The sequence below is a fragment of the Pinus tabuliformis genome, chromosome 1_1 (genome assembly GCF_031772625.1).
Source record: "Pinus tabuliformis cultivar Carrire ecotype Pingquan chromosome 1_1, CPIR1, whole genome shotgun sequence".
In the NCBI taxonomy this organism is placed as follows: Eukaryota; Viridiplantae; Streptophyta; class Pinopsida; order Pinales; family Pinaceae; genus Pinus; species Pinus tabuliformis.
The window spans coordinates 675,498,309-675,515,448 of record NC_142297.1 but is presented as its reverse complement, the minus strand read 5'-3'; the positions used below and the strand labels follow the sequence as shown (position 1 = coordinate 675,515,448).

At 39.7% G+C, this 17,140-nt stretch overlaps 1 protein-coding gene across 1 annotated transcript in view; it reads right to left on the bottom strand.

Moving 5' to 3' along the window:
- Positions 1-17,140, bottom strand: part of LOC149215216 (3-phosphoinositide-dependent protein kinase 2-like) — a 97,510-nt gene that overhangs the window by 52,814 nt on the left and 27,556 nt on the right. The window contains exons 2-7 of the mRNA XM_089392559.1: positions 5,245-5,425; positions 4,861-4,913; positions 2,656-2,757; positions 2,456-2,561; positions 2,207-2,285; positions 1,913-2,078 (exon numbers count right to left, since the gene is read on the bottom strand). Of these exons, the coding sequence (XP_089248685.1) occupies positions 1,913-2,078; positions 2,207-2,285; positions 2,456-2,561; positions 2,656-2,757; positions 4,861-4,913; positions 5,245-5,425 (687 nt within the window). The remainder of the gene's footprint in view (positions 1-1,912; positions 2,079-2,206; positions 2,286-2,455; positions 2,562-2,655; positions 2,758-4,860; positions 4,914-5,244; positions 5,426-17,140) is intronic.

The following is a 17,140-nucleotide window of genomic DNA, read 5'->3' as shown; positions in this document are numbered from 1 at the left end:
GTATAGGTTGGAGTCCCAGCGACTTAATGACATGGCCTATGTCTACTACAATCTTCGATTGTGGGTGAGGCAACTTGAGAGGATACCTAATATGGATGCCATCTCATTGGATCAGATTGACACCATTGCTGCATGGAGGGTTGAAGCCTAAAGGCCTCTCATGGAGTCTGTCGATGATTGGTTAGAGCAGGAGGTAGTGGAAGGCGTAGAGGGGGAGGAAGGGGAGGAGGGGGAGGTGACACCACCTACCCAAGCTACCCCTGCCACCAGTAGAGGACGTGGTCTACCTCCTCTAGCTCCTACTTCGGCTTCTTGAGCACAACAGAGTCCACTACCAACTCCAACGGCATCTACATCTAGAGGGAAAGGGAAACTATTGCATTTTCTCGCAAGAGGGGCAGAGGAAATCAGTAGTATTAGTTATTTGGTTCATTTCATTGTATATGACATTATGACTCATGATATGAGATACATTATTATATTTTTTGTTGATATTTTGAGGCTGGGTTGGGACTCAAGAGTCAAGGCTTACTATTCAAGACATGATTCACTGTTATGTGTGATGTAGCACTAGAAATGATATTACACATATTATATATTAGTTATTTTATCATATTTATGTGTCTGTATTTATTTTATGTTGTAGATGCTTTAGATATTAGAAATTTTGAAAAAAAAATGAATATTTTTGTATTTAACGATTTTTTCTCGATTTTTTCCCGATTTTTTCCCCTCGCCAGTTTAATCCCAATAACGATTTTCACAACATTGATTCATATACTCGTCCACTTTTGTATTTGAGTTGGGTCATCTCATACCAATGCTACATTAAATTATCAGCTATGGATGTATCTCTATTGTGTTGGGTATCCCACTCCAATACTTTAGCATCCTTCTTCATATCCCCATGCTAAGATTAAAATGGGGTGTTGGAATGAAGGAAATCTTCACATGCGGTCGTTTATGGCTAAGTACCCACTTTATTGTACTTTTTTACATATTTGATTATGTCAGCATAGTCACACCTTTGGATATGTCCCCTTGGTTTGTGAGGCTATAATCCCCTCTTGTAGAGACACCTCACTTGAATTGTGTATAAATACACTACACAAGCTCTCATTTGCATTATCTTATCATACTGATTCACAGTGATTGATTCTTTTCAGCCTACGAGCACCATATTTTGTGTTTCTCTTTTTCATGGGTTTGTTGATGGTTCCATTCGATCCTTCCCTCTCCCTCTTGCGATCTCAACCTAATTGTCCATATCTCATATTCTGCTCTGTAAAGTGTTATCAAGAAAAAAGTGCTGTTCCGTTGAAGACCCAAACCTGCAATCATGATAAATTTATCTACAAACTCAAGCATACCTTTCCCTGCTGACCAGCACATACATATATAGAGGAGGTGGTAATCATGGACGTGATAGCACTAACTACTAAAATTTGAGGTCATTACTACTAGTAAGTTGAAGATCCACTCTATAACTGATGCAGCTATGCATTTTATTACAAACAAGAATTTTCTATGCCAACAGACGGAAAACTATGTATGATGAAACTCCAAATTCAGTTAAACTTCAAGTACACTGCAAGAATCAGGACAAAGTGGTCTGTCTTCAAATTGAAAATGGTGTTCAGTGTTTAGCAAACAGCTTGCTTCAATGACTATTTGAGAATTTGCAAGGGTGCATCTAATTTGTTGATCTCAAATTATGCATTTAAAAAATGCTCCCCATTCTCGCTCAAAATATGCACTTCATCTGAAGTGGCACCAAGGGCATTTCTTAACAACAAATATATATAGATGAAAAACAGCACTAGAAAAAAAATAACAAGCAGAAATATAATACAACTAAAATTGAAAATTTTATAACTTATATTTCAAATGCAATTCAATGCCTTCAACTTACCAACAAACAATCAATAAGGTGCCGTGCTTCAGAAGAAAAATATTCAGGAAATTTGAAATCTCTATCCATGATCCTTTGGAATGTAAGCCACTCACTGCCATCTTTAAAGGGTGATATGCCAGACAGCATCTGATACAAAGTGCAACCCAGTGCCCATAGATCGTTTCTGTTTTCAACAATTGCAATCTAAAATAACTAAGGAACTCACACACCTACCGTCAAAAGACATATCAACAAGAATACGAATAAAACCTCTAGCAACTAAACATAATATTAAAGGAGAAAGCCTAGTACCCAATTGTTGGAGGTGCATGCTTAAGGACCTCTGGCGGAACATAGGCAGCTGTACCAACAAATGTGCAGGCCTTCTCATCTGTGCAAGTTCACAGTTGAGGCCCTTAAAAATCTACTTCAGAATTTCCACTCTTTATATGCACAAGCAGACATATTATTCCAGGTGGAAAGAACAAGTAATGTGTAACAATTATCTTAAATTACAAGAAAACAGAATATTCCATAAAACTACCTTCCTTGAGGCCTTACTTGACGTAGTCGGAATAATTGAAATTGAGGTGTTTTCCATTGGTTTTACACTGCCAAAATCTGCTAGTTTCACATGTCCATCTGCAGTAAGAAGTATATTCTCTGGCTGATAACAAGCACACAATATAGTATTTCAGTAAACAACAAATGACTTCACCATGTGATGCGATATTGCAATCTAAAGTCTAAGTGCCACTCACCTTTACATCTCGGTGTATCAGTCCTACTTTGTGAAGGTACTCAAGGACATCCACAATCTCTGCAATATAGAAACGTGCTTCATCCTCTGAAATACGAGATTTCTGCACCCAAAATATTTAAACTTCCAGTGTTATGCAAGCAATAATGTTTATTCCAACATGCAAATTGCTTATTTTCATATTTGTGTGAGTTTGGAAGAAAGCGTATTGTACAACAACAAAACTCCATTGAAGGACAGAATTTAGGCTCTCAATCAATCAACCAACTATACAACCTCCCTCTTGTGGCTGGATCAAGTACAGTTTTTATGTATCATCTAAAGGTAACCCAGACATAGCTGGAGCAAGGGGAGTATTCAGGGATCAAGAAGGAAACATAGTAGGGCCATCTACCAATCCCTGGGCCATAAATCCAATAACCAAGCAGAACTGGATTCAAAGATATGTGGAGTCAAACAAAACCTAAAACAAAGTTTTGAGAATATCTTTTTTGAGAATGATTTAAGGTTAATAATAGCCTACCTTAACAGCACGATTTGAATCCCATCCCAGGATAGGAAGCAACATTCCATGACAGTACTATGAAGATTGCAAACATGTTACAGATTGCAGATTGGTTAGCAAACAAATTTGTGAAGATTGACACCCTCTCAAACAAGGAATAAGAAAGATGAAAGTTCTATGGCAGCTCAATGCAGAAATAGGGGAATGGTACAACGGCAATGGATTTCCCACAGACCTGTCATTCCAATTAAATGTGGCTTCATGGCTTCAACAATTTAACCATGCAAACTCTAGCCTTCTGCCCCTTTCTCATTCAATTTCTGAACTTGGCTTGCTCTGCACAGTAGTCCGGTGAACACAATGGCAAATTTCTCATCCCATACAGAAAGTGAGAGACCCAGAATGCCAACCCTGCTCAGGCGGGGCATAATCTCAGTCTGCCAAACCCTTTATGGTGCAAGAATGGCTCAAGATTTTATGGAGTGGCAAGGCCTCCGGGGTCCATAATCCTGCCTCAGGCACAAGAACCAGGACCAGAGTCTACAATGAACAAAATCCGGATGCTCTTCTCAATTTGGGAAATCATCTGATGGAAAGGGAAGACGTGCTGGCTCATAGGCAAACAAATTTAGACCAGAAGGTGATAAAATCCTTAGACTATTTGGTGGTGGTTAGGAGCCTGGACATCAACTGCTCATAGGCCGTGGCAAGTGGAGAAGGCCTTCAAAATGAGGGTTATTCACAGCCTGGAGACACTGTTGGAAGACAAGCTGAGCAGCCAACCAACAATATACACTGAAGAAGAACATGCTGCAGTCTAGCTTGGCAGACTGGTAGCACATGGTGTTGATTTTCTAGTAGCATACAAGACTCAAACAATTTTCAAACTGATAACTACTTCCAATGATACAATTTGACTTCTTTAGAACATTCCAATCATTAAGCAGTTATACTTGAAAATTTCAACCATTAACATTAAGATCCATAGAGCAGTAAAGATCACAATAAGACAATGAACAAGAGACACAATATTACCCTGGGAAAACCCCACTCCAAGGGGAAAAACCCAGCAACCTTTCCTTATGAGAGAATGTCCAATTCAATCCAATTTGTACATCAAAATAGCATATCTTTGACAAGATCACATAGACAAATACTGACCAGCAAGATGACCTCCCACAAGTGCCAAGCCAACCCTCCAATATCCAATACAAAGATCCCTTCAATTCTGTCCATAAATAGGTCTGTAATTAGATCTGCCACAGATCTCCTAGAGGGCTGAATTTCAGTCTTTCCCTCAGCCTCAGAATAAGGATGATGTCACAGAAATATAATGCCTCAGTCCTTCGCATAAACCATAGAAGATAGAGCCAGAGACCCTTCGCATATCCACAGGGATATAAGCCACCAACCTTCGCATAAGCCACAGAGATCGTGAGATCATTCGAAGTGCCTTTTTTTGGGAGGAGAGATCACATATATAAAGTCTTCAAAAGGGGTTGAATAGGTGCCTCCAAGGAGCCAAGCCGACCTGATCTAGGAGGGCCGACTTGGACACTTGTGGGGTAAGTATAAATTCAAGTTTTCTCTTTTAATTTTATTGATGAAAATACCGACCGAAACTACCATTTTCTAACACATGGCAAGTAGAATTCCTGTGGCCAAAAACAGATCTGGAATAGATGAAGTAGAGTCACTTACTCTGCTTATCTGGTCAAAAAGCTCACCACCATCACAAGATTCAAGGCCCAGGTCTGCATAGTTCAAGTCAAGGACAGTGTTTGCAATAAAACTATAATCAAAACTAATCAGAATAAGTTGATTCAAAGAAGTTAGTTGATAAAAGCAGGCAGCACCACATCCAATATCCTAGACACTCTGGTAATTGGCAGACCTGCTTAAATGTTTAAGATTTACATTCAACCGTTTTGAAAATAAAAGCCACCTATTTCAGCAACAGAAATGAGCAGTTCTTCAAACTGCACATACAGTACAAATATAATTAACAGCCACCTATTTTAGCAACCAAAAAGTCCAGTTCTTCAAACTGCACATACAAGACAAGTATAATTAACTCCTGGATACAAATATTGCATGCATCCTGAAAGGTGAAGTACAGCTTTATTATCCCTGGGTGATCTAATTGATCAAGCACAATACGCTCCAGCTTGACATAAGCTGTTTTCTTTTCTTTTGCTATGAATCGTTTATCCATAATCTTCAATGCATATATTTTCCCAGTGTCCTTCTTTTTTGCCCTGACAACCTGAAAGTAGCACAACAATAGCATAACATTAAACATCATTTGAAAAATGGTAGGCTGTAAACAGTCTAAAATGTCAATATCTACAGCCCTATCACTTCAACGCAGAGACACATACATCCGTTTCTGGCCTTTATAAGAACAAATTTGCATTTAAAATAATGTTTAATTAAAATCATTAACCATTTTGTCTTCATACTTAAAACTTATTTGAAGCATGTCAACCCCAAGAAGTCTCATTCTCTTATAATGGAATGTTTACTTGAAACAAAAGGAACCCAATGCTTCAATAAACAATAAGAAACAGAATACACCGTGGTAACAGAGAAATAGATCTATGGATCACAAAACAAGAATGATTTGTTAAAGACAAGACTCTTTTCAATGGTTGGTAAAACAAGCTGAAATTTCAGGGTAGACCTGTCCTAATCTGACAAAGATTAATCTTCATTCTACATTGGTCCCAATGAAAATCAGAGGTGCCAGAAAATTTCTAAAAGAAAAAAAAATTGAGTCCCCAAGGTTCTTCTACCTTAGTTCTTTTCTCTTCTGCTGGATGTAATTTCAAGTCCCATTGACCTCATTCATCATTCATGGATATTATTGTATTTCGTTCTTTCTACAAGTGACATGGTTAGTGAAAGAAAACATTTTTCTTTAAAAATAAAAATAAAAAACGACTTCATTATTCTTAACAACTCAGTTCCCTAAAGTGTTCACTAACCCATTCGAGAGACGAAAGTAAAGCCAGAGTAAGAACTGATGTAGACACATTAAATATGAAGGGATAACAGATATGAATTGCTAAAAGAAATAAACAAGACAATGGCTTTGGAATCTCTATGCCCTGAACAATAGCTCACATGGTTCGTTGAAAAGACAGTTCTATTTTTAAACATGGAGATTACCGGAAAGTTGTTGTACAGCTATCTTGTTGTATAAAGTTGTTTTTTAACTCTCTGTTAAGTTTTTTATTAATACCTTGCTGCTTTACTAGTATAAGGGCCACATTTCGTACAGGCTCTTTAATTAAAAAATTTAGATAAAATTTGAATGGGTTTATTTTCCCATTTCACGAACAATTCTGTTGGGCAATTCTCTCAAGAATAAATTCAACTGATGTTAAGTTTGGTAGAACTTGTGCATCATCAAAATACCTTACCATCTATAAGATATTTTAACTGTCAGGTTATCTTGCTAAAATTATCTTATTTTATTTTATTCAAGCATACCAGCGATTATGAAATGAGCTTAATTTAGTTAGTACAAGCCAGTGTGCCATCTTGGGAGCAATGTAAGAACATTCGGACTTCTACAAGCAAGACCAGTTAAATTTTATACTACAGGGTTGACTTTGTAATATGAAAAACCTGAATTGTAGCTCATATTCCAGTAATCTTATTCAAAGGTATATTTCATGTCAACTTTATTAATACAAAGTTGATTCCCAAACATTGATTATATAGATGATAATCTCTGTTGCCGTTTGTAGACTTCGATGAGAACCTCATTAGCGTAGATCTTTTTAAACCAAAACTCCAGTTTTTAGTAGAATTTGCACAATGCTGAGTTTAAAACTACTGAACATAAATAAGCACATAAAAACAAACCTGAATATAAGAAGCGCCATTGTTATGATGTATGTATTTAAAACCAGTAATTCTCAAGTGCTAAAACTTGAAGTACAAATAGCTCATCATATAAATGCAAATGTACCAAATAAGAAACATTTTGTCATTAGCACATAACTTCAAATATAGTATGACTGTGAAACCCTTTTTCAGCAAAACATTAGACAAACAGCAATTTGGAAATAAAATAAAATACATTAGGAGAACTGCAGTTAATATCTATAGCTCTGAGTGAAAAGGACATCTAGGATATGGCAAGGTTGATGGTGTTCTTTGTAGTCACCTAGAGCAACTTCACAGAATTGTCCATGTAGGTGGAGCTTGGGAGTCTTAGAGAATCCAGCAGTCTTCCATGGGTATGTGTCCTCTACGTTCCAAGCTCCCTGGACTTGGGCATGTCCCTTGCTACCCTTTGTACGCCCCCCGTAGAGACATTGTTAGTTTTTGTTTGGGGTAGCAGCGGACAGGTGTTCTAGTCTCTATGGTGTCTAAGAGGCTAAGGAACACAAAATCTCCAAAACCAAGAAAAGGTTTCGCAAGAAAAGACTTGGAGACACCTCAATTAAATTAATTAGCCAATATTTAATTATTTCCTAAGTCTAACTTGGGAAAACTGGTTAATTAAAGTGAATTAATTGAGGGAATTCGATTTTGCTCTAGAGACTTCCGAAAAAGTTAATTGATGGAGTCAAGATTATCTTAGCCATCGATTGAGATGTGATCATGGCCATTGAGACTTCAACGAGAGATTATAAGAGCAGGTCAAAGGGTTTGGAGAAGACGTTTTTCACATGAACAGTTCGACTTACCCAGTTCCAGTATTCAGCAAGGACACAGATGAAGCTAGGGAAGCATCAAAGGCAGGGATCAGCGAAGATTTGGAAGAAGGTTTCTAGAGGAGATTTTCTTAGTATTTTCCAGTGTCCGAAGGGCAGGAAAAGGAGGCCAAACTATCTGCAGGAGGAGGTTGAATTAGCAGTGCGAGTTAGCCAGTTTATCCAGTGCGAGTTGCCTAAGAGACCACGTTTCAGTTGCCAGTTGCTAGATCTGTATCCCAGAGGCAGAGTGAGTGGGTCTAGCAGATACAGGAGGTAGAATGACTTGTAGGGAGGCATTCCCAGGGGCTGCACAAATTTACCAAAGCCACTAGTGCACATTTTTGTGCAAAGGTGCGAATAGCCTGAGGAAGTGCGAGTGGTTGGAGAGAGGCCAAATCAAGTTTCAGAGGGAGACAGTTAGTCTCCAGATTATTTTGCCTATGGAGAGCAGTGTTTGCCAGAGGTTTGCCACTAAACGGCAACATTGGTTTTCCCTTGGGGGTTTTTCTAGGGACAATTGTCCAAAAATAACAATGTCTATTTTTGTGTGTGCGCATATTTTCTTAGTTCTATATTTTTATCTTCTGCGGCGTATTTTATTTGTGAACATTGCAATAGTAATTTAATCGTTATTTATCATAAAGTTAATTATAGAAGACAAATAATCTCCAGTAGATAGAAGATTAAATCCCAGTTATTGCAATCGTGGAAATTTCACATGGTATCAAAGCAAATTAGATCAGAGCAGCTCTACAGCAAGGGTTGTGCAGTTGAAAGGGGGATCTAAAGCACAGAAAACCAAATCTGCACAAAACTGCCAGGCAATGCGAATTGCAGACGCAGCGATTTGATTTCCAGTCCAGGGAAGTCACCCGAAGGAAAAGCGAACTGTCTCAGTGGCAGCAATAGTCAATTAGGTTGTCGGAAAGGGTTTCCGAAGGTATATCATATATTTGTGAGCAAATCTAGCACAGAGGCTTTGAAGCAAAGGGTTTTGTAGTAGCAGATCAATGCAGGGAAAGGAAGAGAAAGCACGTGAGGATATATACCCAGTTTATTTCTCCAGTATTCTCAAGGTTAGATAAGGCCAAGTTATCTACAAAAAAAAGGGTTAGAGCAAGCAGTGCGAGTAGCTAGTTTTCCCAGTTCACAAATCTGAAGCAATAATTTCATTTCCAGTTGTCGAATTTGTTCATCGAAGGAAGTGCAAGTAGCTTTAGAGGACACAAGGAGAAAATATATTCGTCGGAACGAACTTCCAGAAGCATTTCTCAGTTGCCAATGCGAATTGCAGGATCTGATGTGAGTTGTTGGATCTAATGCGAGCTACAGGTAGAGGTTGCAAATTTGCAGTAGGAGGCCGAGTTGGATTTGCAGATGAAACTTAGTGTTTCCAATTCGATTTTTCATTTGGAGGAGTTAGGGTTCTCTAGTTTATTGAGTTTCGCGGTTTTTTCCAAAGATAGTCGCAACAGGACTAAGAGATCAAGGCAGGTTGGATGGAGCCTCCAACTTTGGCATCTAGAAGGCCAAGATGTTGTTTCTGTTAGATGAGCATGGTTTGAAGGAGTTTGTTATAGTGATGATAGTTGTGCCAATAGATTCCATCCAGTTTCATGATTACACGAGGGATAACGCCAAAGGCTGAGAGGATGATTCTCGATGGTGTTTGAGATCATATCATTCTGCATATCACACAAAATACTACAGCGAAGGAGATGTCGGACACCATAGTCAAGCTATACTAGGATCCTTCCAAGAACCAAAAAATGATTCTCAAGGAGAAGCTGAGGACGATCAAGATGAACAAGGGCGAGAACATAACGTCCTATCTCACTAGGATTCAGAGTGTCAGAGATGAACTTGTAGCAGTTAGAGAGAAGCTAGCTGACGACGAGCTTATGCCGATAGCTCTCAACGGGTTTTCCAAGGAATGGTGAACATTCATCCATGTGATCTTTGGTTGTGAGAACCTTCCAGATTAGGAATGCCTACGGAGTGACTTCACTCAGGAGGATTTGAGGCTCGGCCTTGTCAATGGCACTACCAGTAATGGTGGCAAGGGACTCTTCTTCGCTTTTCCCTTCCCTGCAAGAGCGGGCATAAGGAAATGCTTTAACTAGAGTTTCATAGATGATTTTAGATAGGTTTTTTTTAAGTCGTGTTGGTTCTGAAGCAGACATCAAAGGCCGAATTTAGCCTCTTCTTGAAGCAAACACATTTGGAAAACTTCGAGTTCAAGAACTCTTCTTGATTGTACTTCCCTTGACTACACATTGTGATGCTTCTTTGAGAAACTTAAGGGTAAATTTTGAGCATGAATAAGGTCTCCAGAGTTATGATGAAATATTCATGTTCTCTTAAAGCAATTTTCATACACTGATCTGAGGTCTATTCGAGTTGTTGTTGGGTTGCGTAGAGAGATTGTTTCAATCTTCATCAATGGCATCTTTTTGCTTTCTTTGAAATTTTTGTTAAGTACATTTGGAAGGCAGAATTTTTGGCATCATACTCTGAACCGTTGTTGACTACTTCAGGGTTTATTGAGCTCCTGAGCATTCTCATCATTTCTCAGACATCATATAGAAGCCATAATATGAGCATTTGCAGAAGGTGGTTGAAGTGAGACATCTTGGTATAGTCATATTTATCTCCAAGAGTTTTGTGATTTTAAAAGGGCTCTACCCACAACAGAGAAACTCAAAAGCAAGAACTCCAACATATTAAAGGCAAGGCCAAGGCAAAGAAGAGGGAAGACAGTTGCTAGCAAGGTCATCTACAAGCATAATAGTGACAGTAATCTAAAGTGTTCAAGGCTAAGTCATCAGCAGAGGGTAGATCAATATTGCTTATTCTTGGTAACCAGCAAATTCAAGGTTCAACAATGGGAAACAAGGTATGATGTGTTTTCATAGAGAAGGTTTGTAATTGATTGCACATCAGTAGCTTGAATGGTTTTGAAGTTGAGCATTATTGTACATCTATCAGCAGTAATAAAGTTTCATTGAAGATCTTTGTAAGTGGGTCATTGTCCCTGGTACGAGAGCCCACAGTTCATTCTTTCATATTCAGGGTGGTTAGGCGGTGTAAGGCATGAAAGTGAAGTCTCCTTTAGGTTGTAGCCTGACAATACTTTAGGTGGCAAGGTGGTGGTAGAGAAAGTTAGAGCTTGCAAGGTGTTGGAGCATGCTATCAATTGTAGCTAATAAAGCCAAGGTGTTGGAGCGTCCTTCCAGTAGGAGCTGGTAAATCAAGGTGTAGTAGCATCGTTTCAAGAGTAGGAGCTTCCTAATAAAATGAATGCTTTTCTACAGTACTAGGGAGTTGGCACTTCCCTTTTCAGTTGAAGCTGAAACATAGTTTATACTCGTTAAAAATTATTAGAAAAGCACTCAGTAGTTTTTCTCCCAAAAGGGTTTCCACCTAACAATCTCTTGTGCATAGTTCTCTTGATGTGTTGATGTTTTACTTGTTAATGCTCTGAAATTAATAAATTTACTAATTGATAAGAAATATTGATTCACCCCCCTCTCAGTATTTCCAACATGGAGCTCTTGATTAAATACTAGTTCCATACCCTCGTACATGACCAAATCCGATGGAAACATTGCAATCCCCCCAATCCTAAAATCCTGAAAAACTATTAAGACTGTTGGATTTTGATTGAGATCTAAAATTCTACTTTCTCCATATGAAATCCAATGAGGTTGGAGCCACTCTCAAACATCCTAAATCATTTCATGGTAATGTTAAAAGTTTAAGTAAAATGATGAAAATGAAAGATAAAGGAGAATGTCACTTTTACTTTAAGAATTTAACATTACCATGAATTTCGTAGCAATATCAGGGCCATAGGCTTGAATATTAGGTTGCCCCACTCAAAAATCTTGTTTTTTCTTAAAATAATTGTGTTTCAAACATCTTTAATCAACTTATATAGAAATGGTCGATTCAGTGCCGAAATGGTTGGTTCCATTACAGAATTGGCTGGTTCAAGCATCAAATCGGCCATTTCCAGTTCCGAACCTCAAACCAAACCGGTTTGGTCGCCAAACTGGTCAGACTGCCACTTTAGAGGGATCTATTTACAGTGAATGCATGAAGTTTTGCTTTTCTATGCAGTGTTAGCCTTCCTTGATTTCCACTTCTGCTTTCTTTTCTCCTTGCTCTTGCTTACAGTGGGTTGGGATGGTCCCCCAACTTCTGGATTTCCATTCTTTCCTCTAGCTTCTAGATGAGTAGCTTGTACATATACCTCATCTATACTAGTGGGATTAAACATGAGGATGGTATGCCTCATGTAGCTGTGTAGACCACCAATGTACTTCAAAAGAGTCTCTAGTGAGTCTAATGAGATACCCAACATCAATGCTCTTTTTCTGAACTCTTGAGTATACCCTTGCACACTTTGCCCTTTCAACTGTCGAAGAGTTTGCCAACTCATCATGGCTTGTTGCATGTAGGCCAATGGATAGAACTGCTTTTTGATTGCAGCAACAAATTCACTCCAGACAGAGATGGTCTTACCATGTCTTTTCATATCAGCTTGGGTTCTGCCTTCCCACCAAACCAAGGCAATGCCTCCTAGGCATAGGCTTGCCATCTAAATTTTACTCTTGTCTGAGTCTATGTTCTGTACCCTGCAATACACATCAATTTGTCTAATCCAATTGTCCAACTTTTCAACATTTAGCTCTCCATCATATATAGGCAAATCAAATTTAACATCTAGCTTAATCAAAGATGCTTTCTTATTATGCACAGGGCTATTAGGAGGTGTGAGAAAGCTTTCCTCTTTCCCTTTTCCCTTGGAGTGGTCATGGAAGTGAGGTTCATCTTCTTCCTTATCTTGTTTAAAACCTGATGAATCTTCAAACTTATGCTTTCTAAAGTCCCTATACATTTCTTCTACCATGGACTTTATAGCTAGGAAACATTCTATGAATTGAGGGTCTGTCCCCACAAAACCTTCCTCTGACATTGTCTTCCGAGGATAGACTCTCCCAATTTCAAGATTAGTTTCCAACTCTCCTTCTCCTAATTTGAGCTTGATCTAGTGAGCATTCAACAGCTAAACCAACACAAGCTTGTCTAACCTTACAGCCTAGAGCTCTGATACCACTCGATCTGATAATCACCCAGTGAGTGACCTCAGTTAAAGATTTATTGAATAAAGGTATTACAAACTCATGTGCTGGTGTGTGTGTCCATGTTATTTAAGCAATGGATCGATCAGATTGCCAATACACAGATAATTAAATGGAAACACAGCAGATAAATACAGTGAGCAAAAGCAAGAACACAGGAAGTTAATAAGGAGTTCACCCTATCCTCCAGAGTTACATCTCTGGTCCAGCTTTCAGTGGTGGCCTTGTTTTATTGTGTCTTAAGCAGAGAATTACAATGTTGAGACTCAATGTGAGTTCTCCTGAAGCAGGTTTGTTTGGCAAGGTGGTTCTTGGACTGCTTTCAAAACAAAGCAGGGATTGTATGAATGGCTGGTTATGTCTTTTGGCTTGACCAATGCTCCTGCTACTTTCATGAGATTAATGAATGATGTACTCAGACCTTTTCTTGATGATTTTGTTATTGTGTACCTAGATGACATTCTGATTTTTAGTAAAACGTGGGAAGAACATTTAAAGCATGTTAAGCAAATATTAGATGTTTTGAAAGAAGAAAAACTTTATGTTAAACTCTCAAAATGTGAATGTGGCAGAACATCTCTAAACTACTTGGGGAGGTGAATTGAAAATAGATCCCTCTAAAGTGGCAATCATTGTGAACTGACCTAAACCCAGGTCTGCTACAGAAGTGAGAAGCTTCTTGGGGGCAGCGCAATATTGGAGGAAGTTCATTTCTAACTTTAATTGCAACTCCCTTACATGCTTTACAAGATTGAATAAGGTGTTTCAATGGGGAGGCAAACATCAAAAAGCCTTCGACACCTTGAAAGAAAAGATTAGTACAGCACCTATACTAGCACTGCCAGATCTACAAAGACCATTTGAAATCCAAACTGATGCCAGTGACTATGCCATGGGAGCAGTGTTGACACAGCACGGTAAACCCATATGTTATCATTCTGAGACTTTTAATCCTGCAGTAATTAACTATCCTACATATGATAAAGAATTGTATGCATTAGTTCAGAGTGTGAAAAAGTGGAAATATTACTTAATGGGCAAAGAGATAGTAATACATAATGATCATCAGCCACTTCAATATCTACACTCCCAAACTAAGTTGCAGCAATCAAGACATTACAGATGGATGGGTTTTCTACAACAATTTCATTTAGTCATTAGATATAAAAAGGGCGTACATAACAAGGTTGCAGACATGTTATCTAGACCCATTATAAATGCATCTACCATACTTAAGCATAATTTTGTGCTACATGAAAGCTACATAGAACAATATGCTCAAGATATGGACTTTAAAGATGTATATGCAACTTTGAGTCAAGGCAAAAGAGTAGAAGAATTGGACTATCATGTAAAGGACCAACTCTTATATCATTGTGAGAAACTCTGCATTCCACAAACTAAGAGAGTAAAGATAATTAGGGAAGCACACACTTCTCTGATATCAGGTCACTTTGGGGTAAGTAAAACAGTTGCACCGCTGCAAAGATTCTGCTATTGGCCGAAAATGAATGAAACAGTTTCTAGATATGTAAGAGGGTGTGCTATGTGTGCTAAAAGCAAGCCCAGCAATAGAAAACTAGGCTTGTACACTCCATTGCCAGTTCCTTCTCACCCTTGGGAAAGTGTTTCCATGGATTTTGTTGGAGGACTGCTTAAATCTACGAAAGGTCATGATTATCTATATGTTGTTGTGGATAGGTTCAGCAAAATGTCTATTTTGATACCTCGTAGTAAACAGATTACAGCTGAACAGACTGCAAAATTGTTCTTTGAACATGTATGGGTTCATTTTGGATTACCCACTTCCATTGTATCTGATCGAGACACCCAATTTGTGAGGAAGTTTTGGTCGAGTCTGTGGGAACTGATGGACACTAAATTGAAGAAAAGCACAACTTTTCATCCACAAACTGATGGCCAAACAGAAGTAGTAAACAGGACAGTGATCCAGTTACTGAGAGGATATTGCAACAAACATCCTAAGCTTTGGGATGAACACTTGTGTTATGTGCAGCACAGCATGCTTACAATAGAGCAAAACACTCTTCTACACAGAGATCTCCTTTTGAGACCTGTTTGAGTTTCACACCAAGGTTTCTTTTAGATTTTGTCTTTGGTAAAGATACCATGGTTGATGGACACAGTGATGTGGACAAGGCAACTAGGTTCATTGAACAGATCCAGGAGATCCACCAAGCAGTACAAGAACAGTTGGAAAAGAGCCAAGCCAAGTACAAGGCTAGGCATGATAAGCATCGGATGGAGCATAGTTTTCAAGTTGGAGACCAAGTCTGGCTGTATATGAGCAAGGACAAAATGCAAGGTGAAAGTAAAAAGCTAAAGCCTATCAGGTATGGACCCTTTAGGATACTTGAAAAGATTGGTGAAAATGCTTTTCGCCTTGATCTACCAGCTTACATGCACATCTACTCAGTCGTAAATGCAGATTGCTTAAGATTGTTTGAACCTTCAATGATTGAGGACCCTGAAGAGCAAAGTCAATTGCCTTCTATTGATGACCTGCTACCTAAATATCTTAATGAATTGCAGGAAGACACAGTGCTGGACAGGAAGGTGAGGACAATGCGCAGGGGAGACAGGGAGTACCTCAGAGTTGGGCTCAAAGGTTCAAAGCCAAGCAGTGCAAAGTGGATTGAGATCGGGCAAGTGAGAAAACAATACCCTCACTTAATCGATGCTTGAAAACCAACTTTTGGTGGTCCAAAAGCTTTTTCAGTGGGAAGGCCATGATCCGAATTGGATCCATAAAGACTGTCAAAGGAACCATCACTGTATCAGGTCGGGATAAACATCAAATAAATCAGAACCGCGATCAAAAACACCCCTGAACTAGTGGCAATGGCAGCGAGCGTGGAACAATGAGGACCTCAGTCAAAGCGCACTAACCGAGGCCCATGGAGACTGCGCGAGAGGTCAAAGTAGCCCCTGGGAGCCCCGGATCGGGAAAAGGAGATGATTTTTAATGCGCAATTAGCGCTAATCGCGCATCGCTGGGAGAAAAGGGCTGAAATGGAGTAGCCCCGAGCACTCAGTCTCCTAGGGAGCCAGAGAACCGCAGGCAAAAAGCAACAAAGCGCTAAAGGACAAAGGCGGGACCCGCGCTCTGGAGACCGGCAGTATTGATCGGGGCGCCCTCAAACGGTAAGCAGTTTTGGATGGAAGTGGAGCGATCCCACTCAACGATCGACGCATGGCAAGCGGAGGTGAGAGAAAACCACCGTTGATCGCGCACTAACGGTCGAGCAAGTCAACCGCGCGAAACGTGTGTATGGCGTCGGATCTGGAGGCCCCAGATCTAACAGCTGAGATTGCGCCTGATGGGGGAAGTGGAACCGACAAGGGATTAAGCTGTGTTTTAGAAAGATTTGAGGTCCGTTTGACCGCCACGGTGGAGAAAGACTCACTCCACGATGTAACTAAAGAAACGAACCGACGAAGCAGGCTGGCGCGAGTTACAAGAGGACATGTGGCCACTCCCTGAGCGCTGATGATGACGCTGAACAGGGAACTCCAAGCGCAGTTGCAGAAGGCGAATAGATAAAGGTGGAAGAGGAACCGAACAGACATGGGAACGAATGGCTTCAAAGCCATGAATAGAGAAGGAGACAGTTAACGAGAGACAAAGAAACCAGAACCCCGAGAGGAGGACGGTACACAAAAAAGAAGACAGTGAAGCAAAAGCAGCAGAAGACAGAGGGCCGAGCTAACCAAAGGCAGCATCGAGCACCAGAGAGCTTGAGAGATTCAAGCCATCCCAGAGAGGATCTATCTGGACTGAGCACCACATTGGGCTCTCTCCATTGTAGACCAGAAGGTCACAGAGCTGGTAGGAAAACGAGTTTGTGCACTCCAGTGGCTTGGGGAATCCAAGAACCACCCTGCCAAGCAAACCTGCTTCAGGAGAACTCACATTGAGTCCCTGCATTGTAATTCTCTGCTTAAGACACAATAAAACAAGGCCACCACTGAAAGTTGGACCGGAGATGTAGCCCTAGAGGATAGGGTGAACTCCTTATTAACTTCCTGTGTTGTTGCATTTGCTTAATGTATTTCTCTGTTGTCTTTCCATTTAATTCTCTGTGTATTGGCAATCTGATC